Below are 22,266 nucleotides of genomic sequence, written 5' to 3'. Positions count from 1 at the left end.
ACTGTATTTTAATTTAACTTTGGGATTATTTATGTTGATAGTCAAGTCATTTAAACATGTATATTACCTTTGTCAGGTAACCACTGTTTCTATTGGCTGATTATCATGACCGATCAATGCAAAGTGATAAACGTATACTAGCAGATGTCATCTAATGCCACATGCACACAGGGCTTGAACTTAACCACGGCACTGACAGCAATTGCCGTTGTTGAGATATAAATTGCCTTAAGTAGAGAGTAAAGTTCCTCAACAGTGGCAAAATGTATACACTTGGGGTACATTATCTTTCAATTTTTAACATTTGCACCTTTGAAATATGTTTACATACAACAAAATAGCCTTACAGTCATGTTTATTTGCTGCAAAATTGGTATCGGTGGGCTGTTTCACCTCTCCCATGGCAATTGTTTTAAAAATTGCCATGGGAGACAACTTCTTATGTTCAAGCCCTGGCACATATCCATTACAAAATCACTCATTTCACTTGTAGATCATCCTACAATACAGCTAAAATAACAGAAATGATAGCTTTTCCCGTTAATTTTTATAAACTGCAGAAAAAACAATAACTAGTTAATAATGTAGGATGTGGGTTTTATTCTGTTCAAGCCGAATGGAGAATTCCACTTGCCAAGCCTCGTGAACCATTACAGGATAAATAGAGTTTATTACCAGAGTGTTTTTCGGTATCGTCAATATCATATATTAGGAATAAAAATTGTATTATGTGAGCCTCTGGCGAGGGTAATAATCCACGAGGGTAATACACGAGGGTAATAATCTCTTTATCATATAAGATCAAGCTTAATACAACGTGTTTTTGTAAACTGTACACGCAACTTTAATTCCAGTTCGCCATTACTAGATATTCAAATGACGTAAGAATATGTGGCGTGGTGTATTTTTGAATGCAAATGACGTCAAACTCGAATGATGTCATTCTGGATGTTCTTACATCAAAATAAAGTTATGCCTAACGTTTTTTGTTTTCTGAACGCTGGACAGCTTTCAGTGTTAAATTGCCATTGAAATGTTTTTATTTGATGACTATGAATGCATACGTCAATCATGGAGTGTCACCCAAGTACGTTTGCTTAAATGTCAATAAACCTAGTGCCGAGACCTCGGCTAATTTACATCTAATTTGCAAAGTTATCAAATTAAAATATCACATACTTTGATTGCACTGAAAATGTAAGATAATATTATATACTCTTCAAAAAAAGAAACGCAAAAGGGTACAAATGGGTTATAACTCCGATTTTATGTTTCCTACCGGTTCATGCTTTGTGAATATAAGGTCATTGCATGTCCCAAACACATTCCCACGGTTACATTCGATAAAACGCAGCTACTGTACAATAAAGTTCCAAAATGTGAATATTCGCAAAAACGCAGCCACGTGCAAACCATGTCACCACTGCACGTGCGTTGTCTGCACGTGCAACATGAACACCGACAGTATAAAAGTGCAGGGTGTTCGCTTGCCTGGCCTCTGTATCTGGCCGACAGTTGACAATCCAGGACATGCCACGTCTCAGTGAACCGCAGAGAAACAATGCCATCGGCCGACTAGACGCAGGCGAATCCAGAACGGCCGTTGCCAGGGCATTCCATGTGTCCCCAAGCACCATCTCCAGACTGTGGGACCGTTACCAGCAACATGGATCAACACGTGACCTCCCTAGATCCGGTCGACCACGGGTCACTACCCCCGGGCAAGACCGCTACATCCGGGTACGCCACCTTCGGGAACGATTGACTACTGCCACCTCCACAGCCGCAGCAATACCAGGTTTGCGCAGGATATCCGACCAGACCGTACAGAACCGCCTACGTGAGGTAGGAATTCGTGCCAGACGTCCAGTTCGAGGTGTCATCTTAACACCACAACACCGTCGACTCCGACTGCAGTGGTGCCAGATTCATCGACAATGGCCTCAACTGCGATGGAGACAGGTGTGGTTCAGTGACGAGTCCCGATTTCTACTCCGATGTCATGATGGAAGATGTCGCGTGTATAGGCGTCGTGGTGAACGTTATGCGGCAAACTGCGTGCAGGAAGTGGACAGATTCGGCGGGGGTAGTGTCATGGTGTGGGCAGCCATCTCACACACTGGCAGAACTGACCTGGTCCACGTGCAGGGCAACCTGAATGCACAGGGCTACATTGACCAGATCCTCCGGCCACACATCGTTCCAGTTATGGCCAACGCCAACGCAGTGTTCCAACATGACAACGCCAGGCCTCACACAGCACGTCTCACAACGGCTTTCCTACAGAACAACAACATTAATGTCCTTCCTTGGCCATCGATATCACCGGATTTGAACCCAATTGAGCATCTATGGGACGAGTTGGACCGACGCCTCCGACAGCGACAACCACAGCCCCAGACCCTGCCCGAGCTGGCAGCAGCCTTGCAGGCCGAGTGGGCCACCATCCCCCGGGACGTCATCCGTACTCTGGTTGCTTCAATGGGCAGGCGGTGCCAGGCAGTTGTCAACACACGTGGAGGCCACACCCGGTATTGACTCCAGATGACCTTGACCTTGGTGGTGTGTCCTATCACTTACTCACAATGGACTAGAGTGAATTGTGAACAATCCTGCAACATTTGGTAATTATCGGACTCACCATTCAATAATTAAATCAATTCTCCAAATGTTACAACAATGTGGTTTTGCGTTTCTTCTTTTGAAGAGTATATGATAAACCGATATTCTATGTCATTAACTAGTTATATTCTATTTATGTGACATCAAATATATTATGTATTTTTTGTTTGTGCTGGGGTATTGTTCATCCATCCTGTTTGTTTTCTTTAATCAGGATGTCCAGGTGGAATCGGCAAAGTGTCGCAATATAAAGCTGAAACCGTATGTGGATGGAGCTTTTACAGACAACACCTACAGTGATAGCGCTCTTCGACTCAAAACGCCGCTGCTCGCCAAACACGAATACAAAGGTCTTGTCAGGTTGCGTAGCAACATACGGGAGTTAAATCTCAACAACAATGTCGGTGTGAGTGCCATCGGTGTGAACATAACCTTCCCAATCATCAATGTCGCAAGCACGAAGACTTTCGGAATATCGGGTAATTCTGAGAAAGCGTTTATCATACCTAACGTGGACCCTGAAGAGACATTGGTGGTGCTTTTAAAAAGTCTGAATGGAAAAGGAATTCATCATATGTATCTCCGACGCGATGAGCCGGCAACTGGCTATTTGTATGATGCGGCTTCCAAAACACCGTACTCGTCCAATCAGAACCTGATAGCTCCGAACACCCAGGAAGGTGATTATTACTTGCTGGTGGAGAACACTGACACAGAGACTTCAAGTGTTGAGGTCACTGTGAAGTTAGCGAAGTTCGAAGTTATAGAGACGAGCCCCAAGAAGGCGGCACCGATTGGTGATGTTACTGTTAAGCTAGAGGGGACACTGTTTGCAGATGTTCTGAATGCCAGTTTGGTTGAGCGTTCACAAAGTGGTAATAAAAACATGATAACCGCGACCAGGGTTTACCGGTTTAGTTCGATAGAAGTGTACGCAACATTTGATTTGACATCCGCGACCGTTGGGCAGGAGTACGACATAGAACTCTTAGATGTGAGAAAATCTGCTGTGGCAAAATTCCAAAAAGTGTTAGCCATTGTTAAGGGAATTAAAGGAACGTTGAAGGTTTCTGGAAAGATTCCTCGAGCGATGCGACCAATGGAAACGGGGACCGTTACTATCGACTACCGGAACACCGGATTCACAGATGTCCATGGGGGAATTCTTCTCATCTCCTCCACTGGGATTGGTGAGCTGCAGTTAATGGAGAGAGGAGAGCCAATCAGTTTGTTCGGTTCATCTCACATGATCCTGGCTGCACCAATGAATGGTCCCGCTGGTGTCTTGAGTCCTCAGAGCTACGGCCGTATCCGGATTCACGTTCAACAGAAACAGAGTTCAGAAATTGGAAGAATGCCTCTTAAAGTGTCTGTTGTCAATGGCAACGAGGAACCCCACCCATACATTGGTGAGGGCGAGAGGTTAAAGCCATCATTCGTGAGCGACTCGGCCTGGGAACAGACATGGAAGAACTGTTTGAAAATCGTCGGTTCGACGTGGCTGTCGTTTTCCGAGCGTTTGTCTGAGATCGGGAGTCAGCTGAGTGTGGCTGGTCGTGGTGTTGTCACCGTGGAGACGATGTTCAACTACGTGCTGCGTGTCGGTGACGGCGCCATTACAGGAGATGACCTCGTCAGTTTTGTCGACATCGAGAACAGAGCCGGGTCTCAGAGCTTGCCGCTTCATGTACAGAGAATCTACAGTCAGATGATTTCAAAGAGACGCACTGTCGGCATGTTCGGTGTTGGGTGGACATCACCTTTGTGGTAAGTACTGTCCTGCCTCTTGTCAAGGCTGTAATTAGGGGGCATGAGTGTGTGTGTATGTGTGTTTGTGTGTGTGTGTATGCGTGTGTATGTATGTGTGCGTTCGTGTGTTTGTGTGTGTGTGCATGCATTGGTGTGTGCATGCATTGGTGCGTGCATGGATATGTGCATGATGTGCATCAATGTTGTCACCTTTGTATTAAAATCAGACTCACCTCTTATAAAATAAAATAACATACTTGTACATTGTTTTGGCAAGTAGCAGAGCTGTTTGTGCAAGATATATTTCAGTTTCCAGGGAAACGAGAATACTGAAACACACAGGTGGCACTATCAGTATTCTCTATAACAGGAAACTTATGTAACTTGTTTGAAATAATATACACATATTTATGTTTTCAGGGAAACGAGAATACTGAAACACACTGATGACACTGTCAGTATTCTCTATAACAGAAAACTTGTGTAACTGGGGTGAAATAATATAGATATATTTATGTTTTCAGGGAAACGAGAATACTGAAACACACTGATGACACTGTCAGTATTCTCTATAACAGAAAACTTGTGTAACTGGTGTGAAATAATATAGACATATTTATGTTTCCAGGGAGATGAGAATACTAAAACACACTGATGACACTGTCAGTATTCTCTATAACAGAAAACATGTGTAACTGGTGTGAAATAATATAGATATATTTATGTTTCCAGGGAGATGAGAATACTAAAACACACTGATGACACTGTCAATATTCTCTATAACAGAAAACATGTGTAACTGGTGTGAAATAATATAGACATATTTATGTTTCCAGGGAGACGAGAATACTAAAACACACTGATGACACTGTCAGTATTCTCTATAACAGAAAACTTGTGTAACTGGTGTGAAATAATATAGACATATTTATGTTTCCAGGGAGATGAGAATACTAAAACACACTGATGACACTGTCAGTATTCTCTATAACAGAAAACATGTGTAACTGGTGTGAAATAATATAGATATATTTATGTTTCCAGGGAGATGAGAATACTAAAACACACTGATGACACTGTCAGTATTCTCTATAACAGAAAACATGTGTAACTGGTGTGAAATAATATAGATATATTTATGTTTCCAGGGAGATGAGAATACTAAAACACACTGATGACACTGTCAATATTCTCTATAACAGAAAACATGTGTAACTGGTGTGAAATAATATAGACATATTTATGTTTCCAGGGAGACGAGAATACTAAAACACACTGATGACACTGTCAGTATTCTCTATAACAGAAAACTTGTGTAACTGGTGTGAAATAATATAGACATATTTATGTTTCCAGGGAGATGAGAATACTAAAACACACTGATGACACTGTCAGTATTCTCTATAACAGAAAACATGTGTAACTGGTGTGAAATAATATAGATATATTTATGTTTCCAGGGAGATGAGAATACTAAAACACACTGATGACACTGTCAGTGTTTTATCTAACCGAGAAGAACTTGTGTTGACAGCAGGGCAGGATGGTGTATATAAGGATGCAGGTGGAAATGAGGTGAAAGTAGATAGGAAAGGTACGGGGTTTTCATACACACCTGTTTGTGAGAACACATACATGTGTTATTAAGATTTCACACACCAATAACTCACACGTTTGTTATCGATTTAAAGACATACAGTTGGCTACTCGTACACGTGTTATTAAGATTTCACACAACAATAACTCACACGTCTTTTATCGATTTAAAGACATACAGTTGGCTACTCGTACACGTGTTATTAAGATTTCACACAACAATAACTCACACGTCTGTTATCGATTTAAAGACATACAGTTGGCTACTCGTACACGTGTTATTAAGATTTCACACAACAATAACTCACACGTCTGTTATCGATTTAAAGACATACAGTTGGCTACTCGTACACGTGTTATTAAGATTTCTCACAACAATAACTCACACGTCTGTTATCGATTTAAAGACATACAGTTGGCTACTCATACACGTGTTATTAAGATTTCACACAACAATAACTCACACGTCTGTTATCGATTTAAAGACATACAGTTGGCTACTCGTACACGTGTTATTAAGATTTCTCACAACAATAACTCACACGTCTGTTATCGATTTAAAGACATACAGTTGGCTACTCATACACGTGTTATTAAGATTTCTCACAACAATAACTCACACGTCTGTTATCGATTTAAAGACATACAGTTGGCTACTCATAGGTAATAACAAGCATTAATTAAGGTAATTTGTGAAAATTAGAAAATTTTGTTAAATTAGGATAAATTATGTAAATTAAGATAATTTATGTACATTGTTATAATTTATTTAAATTAAGATAATATATTATCATATGCAAAAGATCTGATATAGAGGATAGTAAACGAGTTGCCAGTTATTATCAAAGTTATGTCCCGAGTGAAGTGACAAGAGAGAATTATTTCACGAGTGACATAAATTTGATAATAACTTGTACCGAGTTTGTTATTCTATTTATTACCCCAGCTATTTGAGGTTTTTTAAAAGCCTTTATTTTCGATATAGCCTAAATTGGCTACATGTCCATGTATATAGAAACGACGTAAACTACTTTGCTGTTCTGGGTATTGCTTTAACTTTGTATTTTATTCATGGTTCACAGATAATTTTCAAAACCCAAATTCTATATATTCTGTAAAAAAATAAAATCTGTAATGAATTGCATTAAACTGCGATATTATTACAAGTTTAACATTGAAACCAGAAAGACGTAAATGCTTTAAACTACATGAAGTCATTGTGTGTGCTTTGCCAAATCGTGATGATGTCATATTTAGTACGGACAAGGTGATTGGTTTGTTGGTGTCAAGTCGTCCAATAGTAGTGTACATTAAACCAATGCATAATAATTTCTCAGTGAAAAATTATGATTTTTATTTTCCCCTGTTTATGAGTGCCTGCTGGGTAATAAATGGCTATCTTGTCAGTTTCAAAATGTATGACTACGATAATGATATGGTTTGGATTTTTAATGATTTTTTGTTTGTTTTGGGTTTTCCTTTTTATGACATTTGTTACCCTCTATTTGTTTCTCCAGAGATACACTTCTTTGAAGTAGCTACTTCTCGAACATTTACCTTTGACGTTGACAGCAAAGAGCTTCGCAAGATTACGTCCGCATCATCGGATGAAATAACAGTGGAACGTTCGTCCGGGAAGATCGTCAAAGTTAAGAGTGCTAAAGGTAGACAGATTCTGTTTGTCTTGTGTGTCTGGAAGTAGCTCAGAGTTACAGACTGTGTCTGGAGGTAGCTCAGAGATACAGACTTTGTCTGAAGTGTGATGGGTTGTAGACATCTGTTTGTCTTGTGTGTCTGGACATATCTCAGAGATACTGCCTTTGTCTGAAGTGTGATGGGTTGTAGAGATCTGTTTGTCTTGTGTGTCTGGACGTAGTTCAGAGATACAGACTTTGTCTGAAGTGTGATGGGTTGTAGAGATCTGTTTGTCTTGTGTGTCAGGACGTATCTCAGAGATACAGACTTTGCCTGAAGTGTGATGGGTTGTAGACATCTGTTTGTCATGTGTGTCTGGACATCTTACTATTCTTTCAAATCATCTAATATAATACAAACTGACCTGTATTTAACAGCCACCTGTGTTTAAAGGCCATCTTACTATTCTTTCAAATCATCTAATATAATACAAACTGACCTGTATTTAACAGCCACCTGTGTTTAAAGGCCATCTTACTATTCTTTCAAATCATCTAATATAATACAAACTGACTTGTATTTAACAGCCACCTGTGTTTAAAGGCCATCTTACTATTCTTTCAAATCATCTAATATAATACAAACTGATCTGTATTTAACAACCACCTGCAATTAAAGGCCATCTTACTATTCTTTCAAATCTAATATAATACAAACTGACCTGTATTTAACAACCACCTGTGTTTAAAGCCCATCTTACTATTCTTTCAAATCATCTAATATAATACAAACTGACCTGTATTTAACAACCACCTGCATTTAAAGGCCATCTTACTATTCTTTCAAATCATCTAATATAATACAAACTGACCTGTATTTAACAGCCACCTGTGCTTAAAGGCCATCTTACTATTCTTTCAAATCATCTAATATAATACAAACTGACCTGTATTTAACAGCCACCTGTGCTTAGAGGCCATCTTACTATTCTTTCAAATCATCTAATTTAATACAAACTGACCTGTATTTAACAGCCACCTGTGCTTAAAGGCCATCTTACTATTCTTTCAAATCATCTAATATAATACAAACTGACCTGTATTTAACAGCCACCTGTGCTTAAAGGCCATCTTACTATTCTTTCAAATCATCTAATATAATACAAACTGACCTGTAACAACCACCTGTCATAAAAAAGTTAGTTTGTTTTGTTTAACGACACCACTAGAGCACATTGATTAATTAATCATCGGCTATTGGATTTCAAACATTTGGTATTTCTAACACATAGTCACTCAGAGGAAACCGGCTACATTTTCTTAATGCAGCAAAGGATCTTTTATATACACTTTCCCACAGACAGGAAAGCACATACCACAGCCTTTAATTGACCAGTACCTGTCATAAGTGACCACCTTACTATTTTTCCAAATCTAATTGAGTACAAACTGCCCTGCATTAAGCAAGCACCTGTTATTAGAAGCCACAGTTTTGTACTGCTTAATGTCTGTATTTCATTGTTTATAACTAAATTTACAACTAAGGAAATGTTTGTTACATGAATAGAAAATATATGCCTATTGATATTACACGTGTATATATAGTTCAGCTGATAATACAATTGTTTTTTTCTTACAGATGGAAAAATGTCTTTTGCCTATAATGCTGATGGTTATGTAAGAACAGTGGAAATACATGATGCTCAAGGGAAGATGGTGGAATTTAGGTGATAATATTGTAGTAGCCTGTGAAGGAATTATATGTATGGGCCTGTCAGTAGAGCACTATCATAACTCAGTTTGACATGATAGGTTGTAAAAGCGTCACGAGGGGTTTATGGATTTTTATACCCTCTGTATTCCGATGTATCAAAGAAATTGGTAAATGCTGTCCTGTCTTTGGGAACGTGCTTTTAATTTCATCTCATTTTTAAGTTATTTTCCTGCTTATATCCAATTAAAACAAACACCTCAGCTATCAGGGCTGTCTGTCCAGGACAGAGGGTTAGTTGTTAGTTGTTAGTAGTTAGTGAGAGAGAAGAGGATGTAGTGGTCTTAATACCATTGAGTCATTAAAACTCACTCTGGCAGCTCCTCCTATCTTTCAACTTCTTTCACTGTCTACCTCCACATCCCAGTCCTTATCTCTACAACCGCGACATATACATGTTTCTTGTGCCTATCTGTGTCACACACCTGCCATTCCCCATCGGCTTTTAGCTTCAGGGAGTGTTCAATTGTTACTTCTGGCATTGTTAAGATGCACTAATTGTAGCCACCTACTATACTCTATATTACCGGCAGACCTTAGTTATAGTGCCGTGGGTCAGATCAACTTTACTAGCGGCAGGATACGAGGATGTCTGCGAATTCTAATACTTTTGAAACTTTGTTTTTTTCAGTTTATATGAATACCACCCAGAACAGAAGAGCCATCTGACATCTGTGACCAAGGGAGCTAACTCTGTCCAATATACATACACCGACAGTGGAGATCTGGAGAGTGTGGTTTACGCCAATGGAAGACGGACAGAGTTCAAGTACGACAGCAACTATTGGCTGTCTGAGACTGCGGGCTACTCCACATCCGGAGAGCTGATGTCGTCAATACAGTATCAGACCGACTATAACGGAAAACTGACTGTCACGGAAAACCCGAGACAAACGAAATCAGAATACTTGTGAGTACTTTTATAATTTTCATAGGTTGTTATAATGTAGGGCAGACAGCCCTATTATGAAACCCTGCATCTCTGTTTATGCTTGTCTTAACTGTTGCTCCATGACTGATATATCAAAGGCTATGATATGTGCTGTCTTGTCATTGTAAAAGTGCATATAAAAGATTCTAAATTTTGCTAATGGACGTTCTCTAAAACTTTATGTCACAATTACCAAATAGGCTATGATTAATTAATCAATGTGCTCTAGTGGTGTTGTTAAACAAAACAAACTTTTAACTATTTCTCTTTGTGTATCTGTCTGTGTCTGTCTCACACACTCTATCTTTCTTTCTCTCACTCTTTTTCTTTCTTTCTTTCTTTCTTTCTGTCTCTCTTTCTCTCTCTTACTCACTCTCATTCATAAAATTGCTAAGTTAAACATCATTTTGGGAGTATTTTATAATTTGGTGAGTTGGTTTTGTAAAAACAATTCAAACAAAATTTCCTAAACTGCTAACATGATTGTGTGCCAAGCTTCAAATGTTTTCATACTGAAGTATTTTCTTTATCAGGTATGATGAAAACTTGAATGTGGCGTCTATGTTGGGTGATGATGGAGTGAGTGTGAAGTACATTCGATCTAGACAGACTGGACGGACAATATTACACGGAGATCAGGTAGAGGAGATTATCTTAGAGATTGTATGTTTTAGAGATTGTATGTTTTAGAGATTGTGCATGTATATATGATTATGTTTTAGATATTGGATATGTATGTGTGGGTGTAGATAGATAGATAGATAGATGATGGATGAATGGATGATTTTTAGAAATTAGATATATGATTATGTTTTAGAGATTAATTTGTTTAATAAGATTATGTTTTAGAGATTGTATATATGATCATGTTTCAGAGATTGTATATGAGGCCATTCTATGATTAAATTATGTTTTGTAATTTTTAATTTTAGAATGTAAAGGTTCATCACACATAACTGATTGGCATTTTATATTAATTTGAAGTTGCGAACCATCACATGAACAGAATGACAGTTGACGTTAAATATTGAATGAATGAATGAATGAATGTTTAACAACATCCCAGCACGAAAAATACATCAGCTACTGGGTGTCAAACTATGGTAATGCACACAAATAAGGTGATGATCAACATCAATATAAAAAGATTTAAATAAAAACACAATGTAAAGAACTGTGCAAAAATACAAATATCACAGATAGATACTATTACTGACTTTTACTCAAAATTTCAATTTGTTCTGTATTGGCCATTTTCAAAGAGAATGTTATACCCCTGCACCACGGTGAGGTTACAGTCCTGTTACTATTAATTTGTATATACGTTTGAAGTGGCTAAATGTTTTGAGATGTTTATTAATTTGTGTATTATTCCCTGTTTTCAGGTTTTGCTTCATGACAAGTTTGACCTCGCCACCAACATGAGATCCCTCAAAGACGGAAACGGAAACAAGTTACAGGTGGAGTACGACGGAGATGGACAGATCACCAACGTGACGGACGGGAGAGGAAACCGGTACCAGTCGACTTTCAAAGATGGCCGACTCACCTCTGTAATCTACCCCGACATGACTGATGAGAAGTTTGTGTACGACGATAAAGGGAAGGTCGTTAAGCAGATTGTCAGAAATGGAGGCCATATTGAATTTAATTACGATGATAAGCAGTATTTGGTGAGTATTTAAAAAGAAAAATATTATCCACTATGGATTTTGTGGTATTTCCCCACAACTATTTTTACACTAGATATAACCTGTGGCTGGAGCTACACACACAGTCACCAGGAACATACATGTAGTCATTTCTGTGTTAACCCTTTCAGCCTTGTTAACCCATTGTCTTTAAAGTGCCCCTGGAATGGATATATTTGACAGTTAAACAAAGGATAAATTTACAGATGGTTTTTTGATGATAACTTATTTATTATTCATAGTAGAAGACTGGTTCAAGCATATTTGTAAACATAAATCAATTTTCTATGAGAAGTAGCTCATTATTATACATACATGTGTATTTACAGGTATATTAAAAAAAGCACTAGTTATAATAACATATCAAATTTCTATGAAAATGTGTAAATGAATAAACCCATTTAGAAAATCTCTTTGACCACGTGCATATCTCGAAAGTGGTATGTCATCTTGAGTTTGTGATAGTATTTCAGCTAGTGGAATTCCATCGGAATTATCACTCTCACATTCCGATTAAACATCACTATCACAGTCATTTTCCGTGAAAGCTGTATTATCGAAAATGGATGTTCTGAATAAATGAGCACATTCTCACAGCAAACCATGTAAATCTTCTACAGGATGTTGTTGTTAGCACTGTTTCTAGTGCGCATGTCAACCTGTGACAAATTTGGTGGTAAATACAAACTGAAAACACACCACGGGATTTCCAGTTCTGTAGTTGGAAAGGGTTAAGTAACAAATATGGCGGCCTCCAGTACGGTTATGTTTATGGAATTCATTTTGGTATGTAATATTTAGCATGATATGTGTACCGCAATCATCTGGACCTGAGTGTAAAAAAGATCCTTGTGAAATGCATCGTTAAAAAAAAGGTGGTCGGCACTTTAACTGTAAGTTTTTATTTTCTAAACTCAGATTGGTAAGACCACATCAACAGACAGCACGTTTCTCACGTACAGTGATGAAGGTTATCTGTCTGAGGCTCAGAACAATGCCGGAGTTGTCAAAGTCGACTACAACGACATTGGTCTTCCCACAAAGGTGCAACTCCCTGGTGGAAAACAGTTGCATTATGGGTACAACAAGGCCAGTCAGCGAACGTACCTTAGAGACGAGACGTAAGTTGAATGTGATCAATTCTTGTTCATAGAATCTTTTTCTTTTCATGTTAACCTGACCTGAAAGTAATGGCATATATTCTTCTATGCACGGCTAGCTCTGGCACTTGCCAAATTCACCAACTGCGAATTCTAACCTTTAGACTAATGCATTAATTTTGGACAAAAAACACATTGAGTGGGTACAAGGTTATAATTTTTACTCACATATATTCACTTGAATTTTTTATTAATACATAAAATAAAGTTCATATTTGAATCTGTAGGCAAAAAATCAAAAAAGTTGTGTTTACTTACGGGTATTTGTGGCTAGATGTCCAGTATTTATGTCCATTATTCCCAATAACAGCGACTTTCTGACCAGAATATTTTTTGAAAAATGAACTACAATTCATATCCCAGTATTTGGTGATTTTCGTTATTGGTAAAACGTTCAAATTTATTATCAAAATAGCTGTCACAATCAGCTATCGATCCATGAAAATAAATCGTTTCCGGTGAGTGTCGTGTGCAAAATGGCGGGAAATATTAATTGGGGAATGCACCGTATACAATATACAGTAGTTCGACTAGCGTGACGTCGGGCGAGATATCTCGCCTACAGTAGTCAGAAGGTTAAAAGCAATTGGAAAATTTTATTTTATTTTGGTGAAATAATTTCAAGTATTAATTGATATTTTGTTACAGAATGACTGGGTTTCTGTAAGTTTAATAGAGAATTTGGCGACATGTTCTGCTGACCCAGAGCTAGACCTGCCTATGTAAGTAGACTGGTCCGAAGACTTGAACAGGAAGTAGAGGATTCATTTGAATATTTTTAGCCATCTCATTGGCTGTTAGGATGTTTGGATCAACCTCTGCCTGTTAAGGAGGAATATGTCATTTGTTTGAGGTTGGGCTAAGTATTCATAAAAGAGAAAATTATCCAAGTATTCTACAGTTTTGTTTAAGGAAACCGTACCATGATAGGTATTTGTTTTTGTGTCATCACGTAACAGGAAAATAAATGATTTTAAATTTAATATCTCCCAGAGACATAAGCTAAAGTGAGCTCATTCTTTTTCTTTCAAAATATTCTATACACGACATCAGTGTTGAATGTTACAGCTTCTATAGTCATTGTATGAAAATGTTTTTTTGAAAATAATTTCAGTTTGGTTTGACGTAAGACGAAGAGTAAAAGTGTTTTAGAAATAACATAAAATTGCTATTTTTGTGTGCAGTTTACAAATCAATTGGCTCAGAAATAAATAAGTTGTAAATTCCATAGCATGAAAAAAGGCGTTCTCTGTGGGACTGACTATAGCTAAGAACTTGGGCAGAAAATAGCCAAGTGGTAAAGAGCTTACCTGACAGGCTGTCAGTCTGGTATCGATCCCCATCAGTGGATCCATTGGTCTATTTCTCATTCCAGCCAGTGCATCATGACTGGTATATCAAAGGCTGTGGTATTTGTTATCCTGTCTGGGATTGTGCATATAAAAAATCCCTTACTACTAATGGAAAAATGTTGCGGGATTCCTCTCTTAAGACTATAAGTCAGATTTACTAAACCAATTGCCGATGATTAAATAAATAAATGTGCACTAGTGGTGTTGTTAAACAAAACAAACTTTAATATATTTTTTTATCTAGCTTAGAATACCGATTTTGTTTACTCCCAGTGTGTGTTCTTGGTTGTTCTAAATGTCTATAGAAGCTCAAGATGGTGTTTTGGTGTGTGTCACAAATTTGATAATGCTAAAAACATTTGTATCAAATATCTTCTCTTTGTTTTTCCTCAGAGCCAAATACAACGTAGCTATAAGTTGCAAATGATTCAAGTTGTCGTTAAACAAATATTCCATTTTGTCTCATTTCATTTCAACTATTTTCATGCTTATATCCAATTAAGGTTCAAGCATGCTCTCCTGGGCATACATCTCAGCGATCTGGGCTGTCTGTCTAGGGCAGTGGGTTAGTTATTAGTTGTTAGTGGTTAGTGAGAAAGAAGAGGGTTTAGTGGCCTTACACCTACCCATTGAGTCATTAAAACTCGCGCTAGGTGGGAGCTGGTACCAGGCTGTGAACCCAGTACCTACCAGTGGGTTAGTGGTTGGTTGTTGGTGGTCGGTGAGAGAGAAGAGGGTGTAGTGGTCTTACACCTACCCACTGAGTCGTTAAAACTCACTCTGGGTGGGTGTTGGTACCAGGCTGCAAACCCAGTACCTACCAGCCTTATGTCCGATGGCTTGACCACGACACGACCGAGGCCGGTGTGTTGTCTCACCTTTTTGAAGGAGAGATATAGGTATTACTTTTCTGAAGACAGAGTTGGCAGCAGTGGTGATGGCATTAACTTTTGTGTTAAAGTTTCACATCAAACGTTCGCGTTTATATCTGTCTATCACAAGTCCTAGGTCAGTCAAACTTGGTTTACAGTTGAACCTACGGATGTTCATCACAGTGCACTGAAAACGTTTATGGTAGGCAAGACATTTAATTCCGAGGAATTTCTTGTTATTCTTTCCTTCTTTTTTTTTTTTCTTTCTTTCTTTTCTTCTTTTTTTCTTTCTTTCTTTTCATCCATCAAATGTCTTCTTTTTTTCTCAGAGGTGACTACAACATCACATATGACTACAACAACAAAGATCAGTTAGTTTCAGTCAAACAGAACGGGGCTCCAATGCTAAAGCTCGACTACGAGAAAGGCTTTCTGAAGAAACGTACTCTCGGAAACAGTGCATACACGGAATACCGCTACAACTTGAAATCCGGTCTGTTGCTTAGTCTGCACAACTACCACCCGAATGGAACACTCGTCGACAAGTTTGAGTATGAATATGACAGCAGGTGGCGCCGTGTTTCCATGACGACTATGAAGGGTACTTGGAAGTATCGCTATGATGCCGCGTCACAGCTGACCCAGTTTGAAGACCCAAGCGGAAAGGTTGTTCGGTTCCAGTACGACCGCAGCAAGAACCGAGTGTTGGAACAAACAGGAAACACAAAGATGGGATACTCGGTGAACTCACTCAACCAGTACGAAGGTCAGGGCTTTGGTTATGTATTTCTGTTTCCATGGAGAATAGTCACAGTGACAGATCTGGCGGGGGAGGGGTATATTTTCAGGGAGATTACTTTCTTAGTAGCAGATCTGGGTGGGGAGTGTATGTCTGTTTCTATGGAGAATAGTTAGAGGGGCAGATCTGGGTAGGGTGTTTATTTCTCTCTGTCTCTGTGTGGCATATGTTTTTTTTAGTGGCAGATCTGGATGGGGTGTTTAATTATATAGTCTCTTTATCAGTGCCACTGAAATACATTACATTAAAGTTACGCCTCCCTCCCCTCCTCCATTAAATAAAGTTTTATTGAGACCTATGGTAAATCAAGAGATGAACAGCGGGCGGGGGTGGGGTAGCTTTTCTGGCAATTTTTTAAATGTTAAAAAAATCCATTTCAAAGACTGTACAAAATGTTTTTAAAGTATAAGATTGTGGTACAGAAAGCAAGTGACACTGAAAATTCACTGTTTGACCTGTAAATATGTTAGTCATGTTTATTCTGATAAATTATCCTAAGCAGTGCATTGATCAGTATTGGGGGGGGGCAAGACGTAGCCCAGTGGTAAAGCGCTCGCTTGATGCGAGGTCGGTTTGGGATCGATCCCTGTCAGTGGACTCATTTGAAAATTTCTTGTTCCAGCCAGTGCTCCACAACTGATGTAACAAAGGCTGTGGTATGTACTATCCTGTCTGTAGGATGGTGCATATAAATGATCCCTTGCTGCTAATCGAAAAGAGTAGCCCATGAAGTGATGACAGCGGGTTTCCTCTCTCAATACCTGTGTGGTCCTTAACCATATGTCTGACGCCATATAACCATAAATAAAATGTGTTGAGTGCATCATTAAATAAACCATTTCCTTCAATCAGTATGGCTTAAAAAAAAATCCCAGTTATGAATAAATTGTGTTAATTTTGCCAATTCCTTTAGATATCTAAACGATCCTTGATAAATCCCTTAGTTGTGTTGTGTGTAGGTTACCTGGGTATACCTGTGTATATCATTTTCTGTTTAAGACAGCCTCAACTCCTTATTTATGGCTATTTAAATGTTTAAATCCAGGAGTTGGAGAGGATCTGAAAACAGCTGGGGGTGGGGGTGTGGGTGGGGTTATGAGAGTTGGGTTTTTTTCTTACAGTTCATAATATAGGTCTTATTACTGGAGTTGGAAAAGACATCTACAAAAACATATACGTATGACAAGAATGGGAATATTTTAATTACGGGGGTTGGAGATGTCACCTATATGTATCACAAGAATGGTAATATTTTAATTACTGGGGTTGGAGATGTCACCTATACGTTTGACAAGAATGGTAATGTTTTAATTACAGAGGTAGGAGATGTCACCTATATGTATGAAAGAATGGTGATATTTTAATTACAAGGGTTGGAGATGTCACCTATACGTATGACAAGAATGGTAATATATGACAAGAATGGTAATATTTTAATTACAGGGGTTGGAGATGTCACCTATACGTATGACAAGAATGGTAATATTTTAATTACAGGGGTTGGAGATGTCACCTATACATATGACAAGAATGGTAATGTTCGTGAGAAAATTGTGTCTGGAATCGTTCAAGAGGTGTTTGTGTATGATGACTCTAACAGACTGATCGAGTCGCAAACTGACATTGACAGGTAGGCAACTGTAGAAACTCATTTTATTACAAACACAGAATTTAACTCATTTTATTACAAACACAGAATTTAACTCATTTTATTACAAACACAGAATTTAACTCATTTTATTACAAACACAGAATTTAACTCATTTTATTACAAACACAGAATTTAACTCATTTTATTACAAACAGAATTTAACTCATTTTATTACAAACAGAATTTAACTCATTTTATTACAAACACAGAATTTAACTCATTTTATTACAAACACAGAATTTAACTCATTTTATTACAAACACAGAATTTAACTCATTTTATTACAAACACAGAATTTAACTCATTTTATTACAAACAGAATTTAACTCATTTTATTACACATTTAACATGAAAATACATAACACACCAGTTGAATCATTTTTAGTATCCAGACTGATTTGGTCATGATCAGATGTTGACAGGTATAAACCACTACATATAGATCCTTTTGTTATATGTCTATCTCTGACGGGTCATATTAGGGTATGGCATTGTCCGTCAATCCGTACATCAGTATGTCTTTCTTATCAATTAATACAGGATCATCAGACCTTGCATGCATGTACAACTTGGGATGGTGGTGTGTCACATTTCAGAACTATGTCTTAGCGACCTACTTTTCCCACACTACTGTACCTTAAAGGAAATCCTTGTCCGTGCCATATCTTCCTTACCATTTAATATAAGATCTTCAAATCTTGCATGAAAGTACAACCTGGGATGATGGTGTGTAGTGTATTATAAAGGACATCCTTACCATTTCATATAGGATCATCAAACCTTGCATGCTAGCACAACTTGGGATGATGGTGTGTAGTGTACTATAACTAGGTCACTGTGACCTACTTTACCCACATTACTGCACATTAAAGGACATTCTTCCTTATCAATGAATACAGGGTCATCAAACCTTGCATGCAAATACAACTTGGGATAGTGGTGTGCTGTGTTCCATATCTAGGTCACTGCGACCTACTTTAGACAGGCATATCATGTACCTCACCTTACTCCTTTTGACAAAATCATATGCTTAACATGAGGATTGGATGTGATGTTTTTCTCCTGTTCTATGTCAGTATATGTATTAGTTTCTGTTGTTAGATGCCAGTGTGTGTAAGATGTGATTTTCTCTTGTTAGACGCCAATATGTAATTATGTGATTTTCTCTTGTAGATGCCAGTATGTCTATGATGCGATGGGAAACCTCTACAAGAAGAACTGTTCAGCATCTGGGGTCACCACATTCATCGTTGATCCTTTTGGACTGCAGGGAATCTCTAACGTGATTGGCCAGGTCAGAGTTGAACACAAGTTCTGATTAGTACACAGGATGGGGTATTCATATTATGAAGTTCTGATTAGTACACAGGATGGGGTATTCAGATTATGAAGTTCTGATTAGTACACAGGATGGGGTATTCAGATTATGAAGTTCTGATTAGTACACAGGATGGGGTATTCAGATTATGAAGTTCTGATTAGTACACAGGATGGGGTATTCAGACTATGAAGTTCTCAGTAGTACACAGGATGGGGTATTCAGACTATGATGTTCTCAGTAGTATACAGGATGGGGTATTCAGACTGAAGTTCTCAGTAGTATTCAGATTATGAAGTTCTCAGTAGTACACAGGATGGGGTATTCAGATAATGAAGTTTTCAGTAGAATAATGTTGAGGCATTTTCATTGAAGTATGATATTCTAAACAAAAAAATCATAATCTAAAATAACTGAAATAAAATATCAAAATACATTAATTATATATTAAAAGTGTATTAACTGAATAAATATTTACTCGCCATAATATAAAAATCATATTGATATGAATTAGAGAATCATGGGTGTGACCAGTAATGATGTGAAGGTCACCCTATACTCTGTATACATGTGTTATTGTTCTCTTTTGAATACCGTGGTTATAATAATGCTTAGGAAAATATTATGTCACTATTTAACAGATGTCAGGAACAGAAACCACCTATTTTGTCCATGCAGAAGACCAAGGCTTGATAGCCATGTTGGATCACCAAGGAGACCAGTTGTTTTACCAGTTTGACAGTCAAGGGTAATGTTTAAATTTAATAGTCTTGTACAGATGTTTTTTATTTGATATTCTTTGTTTACTTGCAGTAACTTGTGTTTTCATTTGTTATAGAGTATCATTTCATTAATACTTATTTTCGTGCTTATATCCCATTAATGTTCAAGCACACACTTCAGCTATCTGAGCTGTCAGTCCAGGACAGTGAGTTAGTTGTTAGTTGTTAGTGGTTACTGAGAGAGAAGAGGGTGTAGTGGTAGAATATTTACCCACTGAGTCATTAAAACTCGCTCTGGGTGGGTTAACCATGACACCATTGAGGCTGGTGTTCTAGAGTATAAATAATAATTTATTCGTTCAATCTGTCTGTCAGTCTGTCCTTCGTTCGTTTGTTCGTTTGTTCGTTCGTTCGTTCGTTCATTCATTCATTAAGGTATAATATCTAAGTATTGGCAAATACATACAGCTACAATCTATTCTTCAATACCCATAGTCATGATCTGGTAAACTGCTTTATGCTATGAGAATTTTGAGCCACACATACTACCGGTAATAACCTATCATATCTAATTACTTCAACAGATCCGTAACTGCGTTAATGCACGGCAATGGTTCTCTAGCAAATACCTACAGCTATGATCCATTTGGCAAACTGCTTCAAGCCGAGGAGACAAAGAGAAATGACTTCTGTTTCGTCGGCCAGTGGGGTGTGAGAAGGGAGAAAGAAGTTCCTGGTAAATACCAGATGCGAGCGCGTTACTACGATTCCAAACTCGGACGGTTCGTTAGCCCAGACCCGCTGGGCTTGCCAGGTAATAATCTTTTGGAGATATGTTTTAAAGGTACTATCTCAAATTTGCATAATGGCGGTGGCTTCTTTGCCAAAATTATTAACTGTATGCCCGTAAAATATTACAGCCAAATAATGCCGGGTGGATGTTACCAACATGTTAGCTGTCTTTGTGTAACTCGTCTGTCTCTGACGGCCTTATCTGGCAGCCAGGTTGAGTGCTCGCCCAAGGTGCTTGCGTTGCAGGATCGAACCACCTCGGTGGATCTGTTCAACTGATTGGGGGTTTTCTCGTTCCAACTAGTGCACCACAACTGGTCAAAAGCTGTGGTATGTGCTTTCCTATCCGTGGGAAAGTGCATATACAAAATCTATTGCTGTATTAGGAAAAATGTAGCAGGTTTCCTCTGATGACTACGAGTCAGAATTACCAAATGTTTGACATCCAGTGGCAGATGATTAATAAATCAATGTGCTATAGTGGTGTCATTAAACAAAACAAACTAATAGTCAACTTGTCAGATTTTGTGGATTTGCCAATATCATAAGATTTGTTACAACAGAAGATGACAGGAATGTAGTTATGCTAAACACAACTTTGTTTACATGGCATACAGGAACATTACAATGTCAATATTTCCAAGTTATTTATGCACAAATTTTGTATGGGATTGATCAGTTGTTAATTATTTTTAACAAATGTAAAAATTATGAAATATTGCATCTTTAATTTATTGTAGTCCTTATATTCAGCACAACTGGTGTAACAAAGGCCGTGGTATGTACTATCCTGTCTGTGGGATGGTGAATGTAAAAGATCCCTTGCTACTAATGGAAAACTTTAGCAGGTTTCCTTTCTAAGACTATTTGTAAAAATTACCAAATATTTGACATCCAATAGCCAATGATTAACAAATCAATCTGCTCTAGTGGTGTCGTTAAACAAACAAAACACTTTTTTAAAACTGCAATATATGGTTTCCAGGTAATTATAGTTTGAACAATGTTTTGTCTCTTTTTTGCAGGCCCAGGACTGAAAAATGTAAACCTCTACACGTATGCAGAAAACAATCCGGTGACCTTTGCAGATCCCCAAGGTCGTATTTTACCAGCTATCATTGCAGCTGGAGCGGCTATTGGAGCTATCACTAACGGAGTCATCTACACTGGTACAAGTCTGGCCACTGGCAGTTTCTCCTGGGGAGGTGAGTGTTCAATACTGATTTTTTGTTTTTTCATTTCTCTGTTTTCTAGAAACATTATTAAAGTGACAGACCCTAGTTTTTAAACACTACGGCATATTTTTCACTATTAAAGCCATTTGTGATAATTTAAATTAGAAGTACTTACATTTTATTATTTAGAATATTCATTTTCGTACACCTGAAGTGGTTCTGGTCATCCAGGTTTTTATAATATCCCGAAATGCATTTCTCATAATTCTTAAAAATGCACATTCATCTGAGAAGTAATGGTTATCGAGACAAGCTCTGGTTATTTTAGATGGCATTTCCCTGTTTAAACATCACAGACTTTAGCTTCTCTATGTTATAGCCGTATCCAGATATGCTGCATGATTGTAAATGAACTAAACTTAGTGTACATT

The 22,266-nt window shown here is 38.0% G+C and overlaps 1 protein-coding gene across 1 annotated transcript in view; it reads left to right on the top strand.

Moving 5' to 3' along the window:
* LOC121377841 overlaps positions 1-22,266 on the top strand; it is a 67,338-nt gene that overhangs the window by 19,700 nt on the left and 25,372 nt on the right. Inside the window, exons 14-27 of the mRNA XM_041505939.1 lie at positions 2,837-4,389; positions 5,832-5,965; positions 7,485-7,631; positions 9,241-9,328; positions 10,004-10,282; positions 10,837-10,942; positions 11,689-11,976; positions 12,913-13,115; positions 15,708-16,144; positions 17,675-17,807; positions 19,002-19,122; positions 19,788-19,894; positions 20,453-20,682; positions 21,686-21,865. Coding sequence (XP_041361873.1) covers positions 2,837-4,389; positions 5,832-5,965; positions 7,485-7,631; positions 9,241-9,328; positions 10,004-10,282; positions 10,837-10,942; positions 11,689-11,976; positions 12,913-13,115; positions 15,708-16,144; positions 17,675-17,807; positions 19,002-19,122; positions 19,788-19,894; positions 20,453-20,682; positions 21,686-21,865 — 4,006 coding nt within the window. The remainder of the gene's footprint in view (positions 1-2,836; positions 4,390-5,831; positions 5,966-7,484; positions 7,632-9,240; positions 9,329-10,003; positions 10,283-10,836; positions 10,943-11,688; positions 11,977-12,912; positions 13,116-15,707; positions 16,145-17,674; positions 17,808-19,001; positions 19,123-19,787; positions 19,895-20,452; positions 20,683-21,685; positions 21,866-22,266) is intronic.

The sequence above is a fragment of the Gigantopelta aegis genome, chromosome 7 (assembly GCF_016097555.1).
Source record: "Gigantopelta aegis isolate Gae_Host chromosome 7, Gae_host_genome, whole genome shotgun sequence".
Classification (NCBI taxonomy): Eukaryota; Metazoa; Mollusca; class Gastropoda; order Neomphalida; family Peltospiridae; genus Gigantopelta; species Gigantopelta aegis.
Note: the sequence above shows the minus strand (reverse complement) of the source record. Positions and strands in the feature narration are given on the sequence as shown.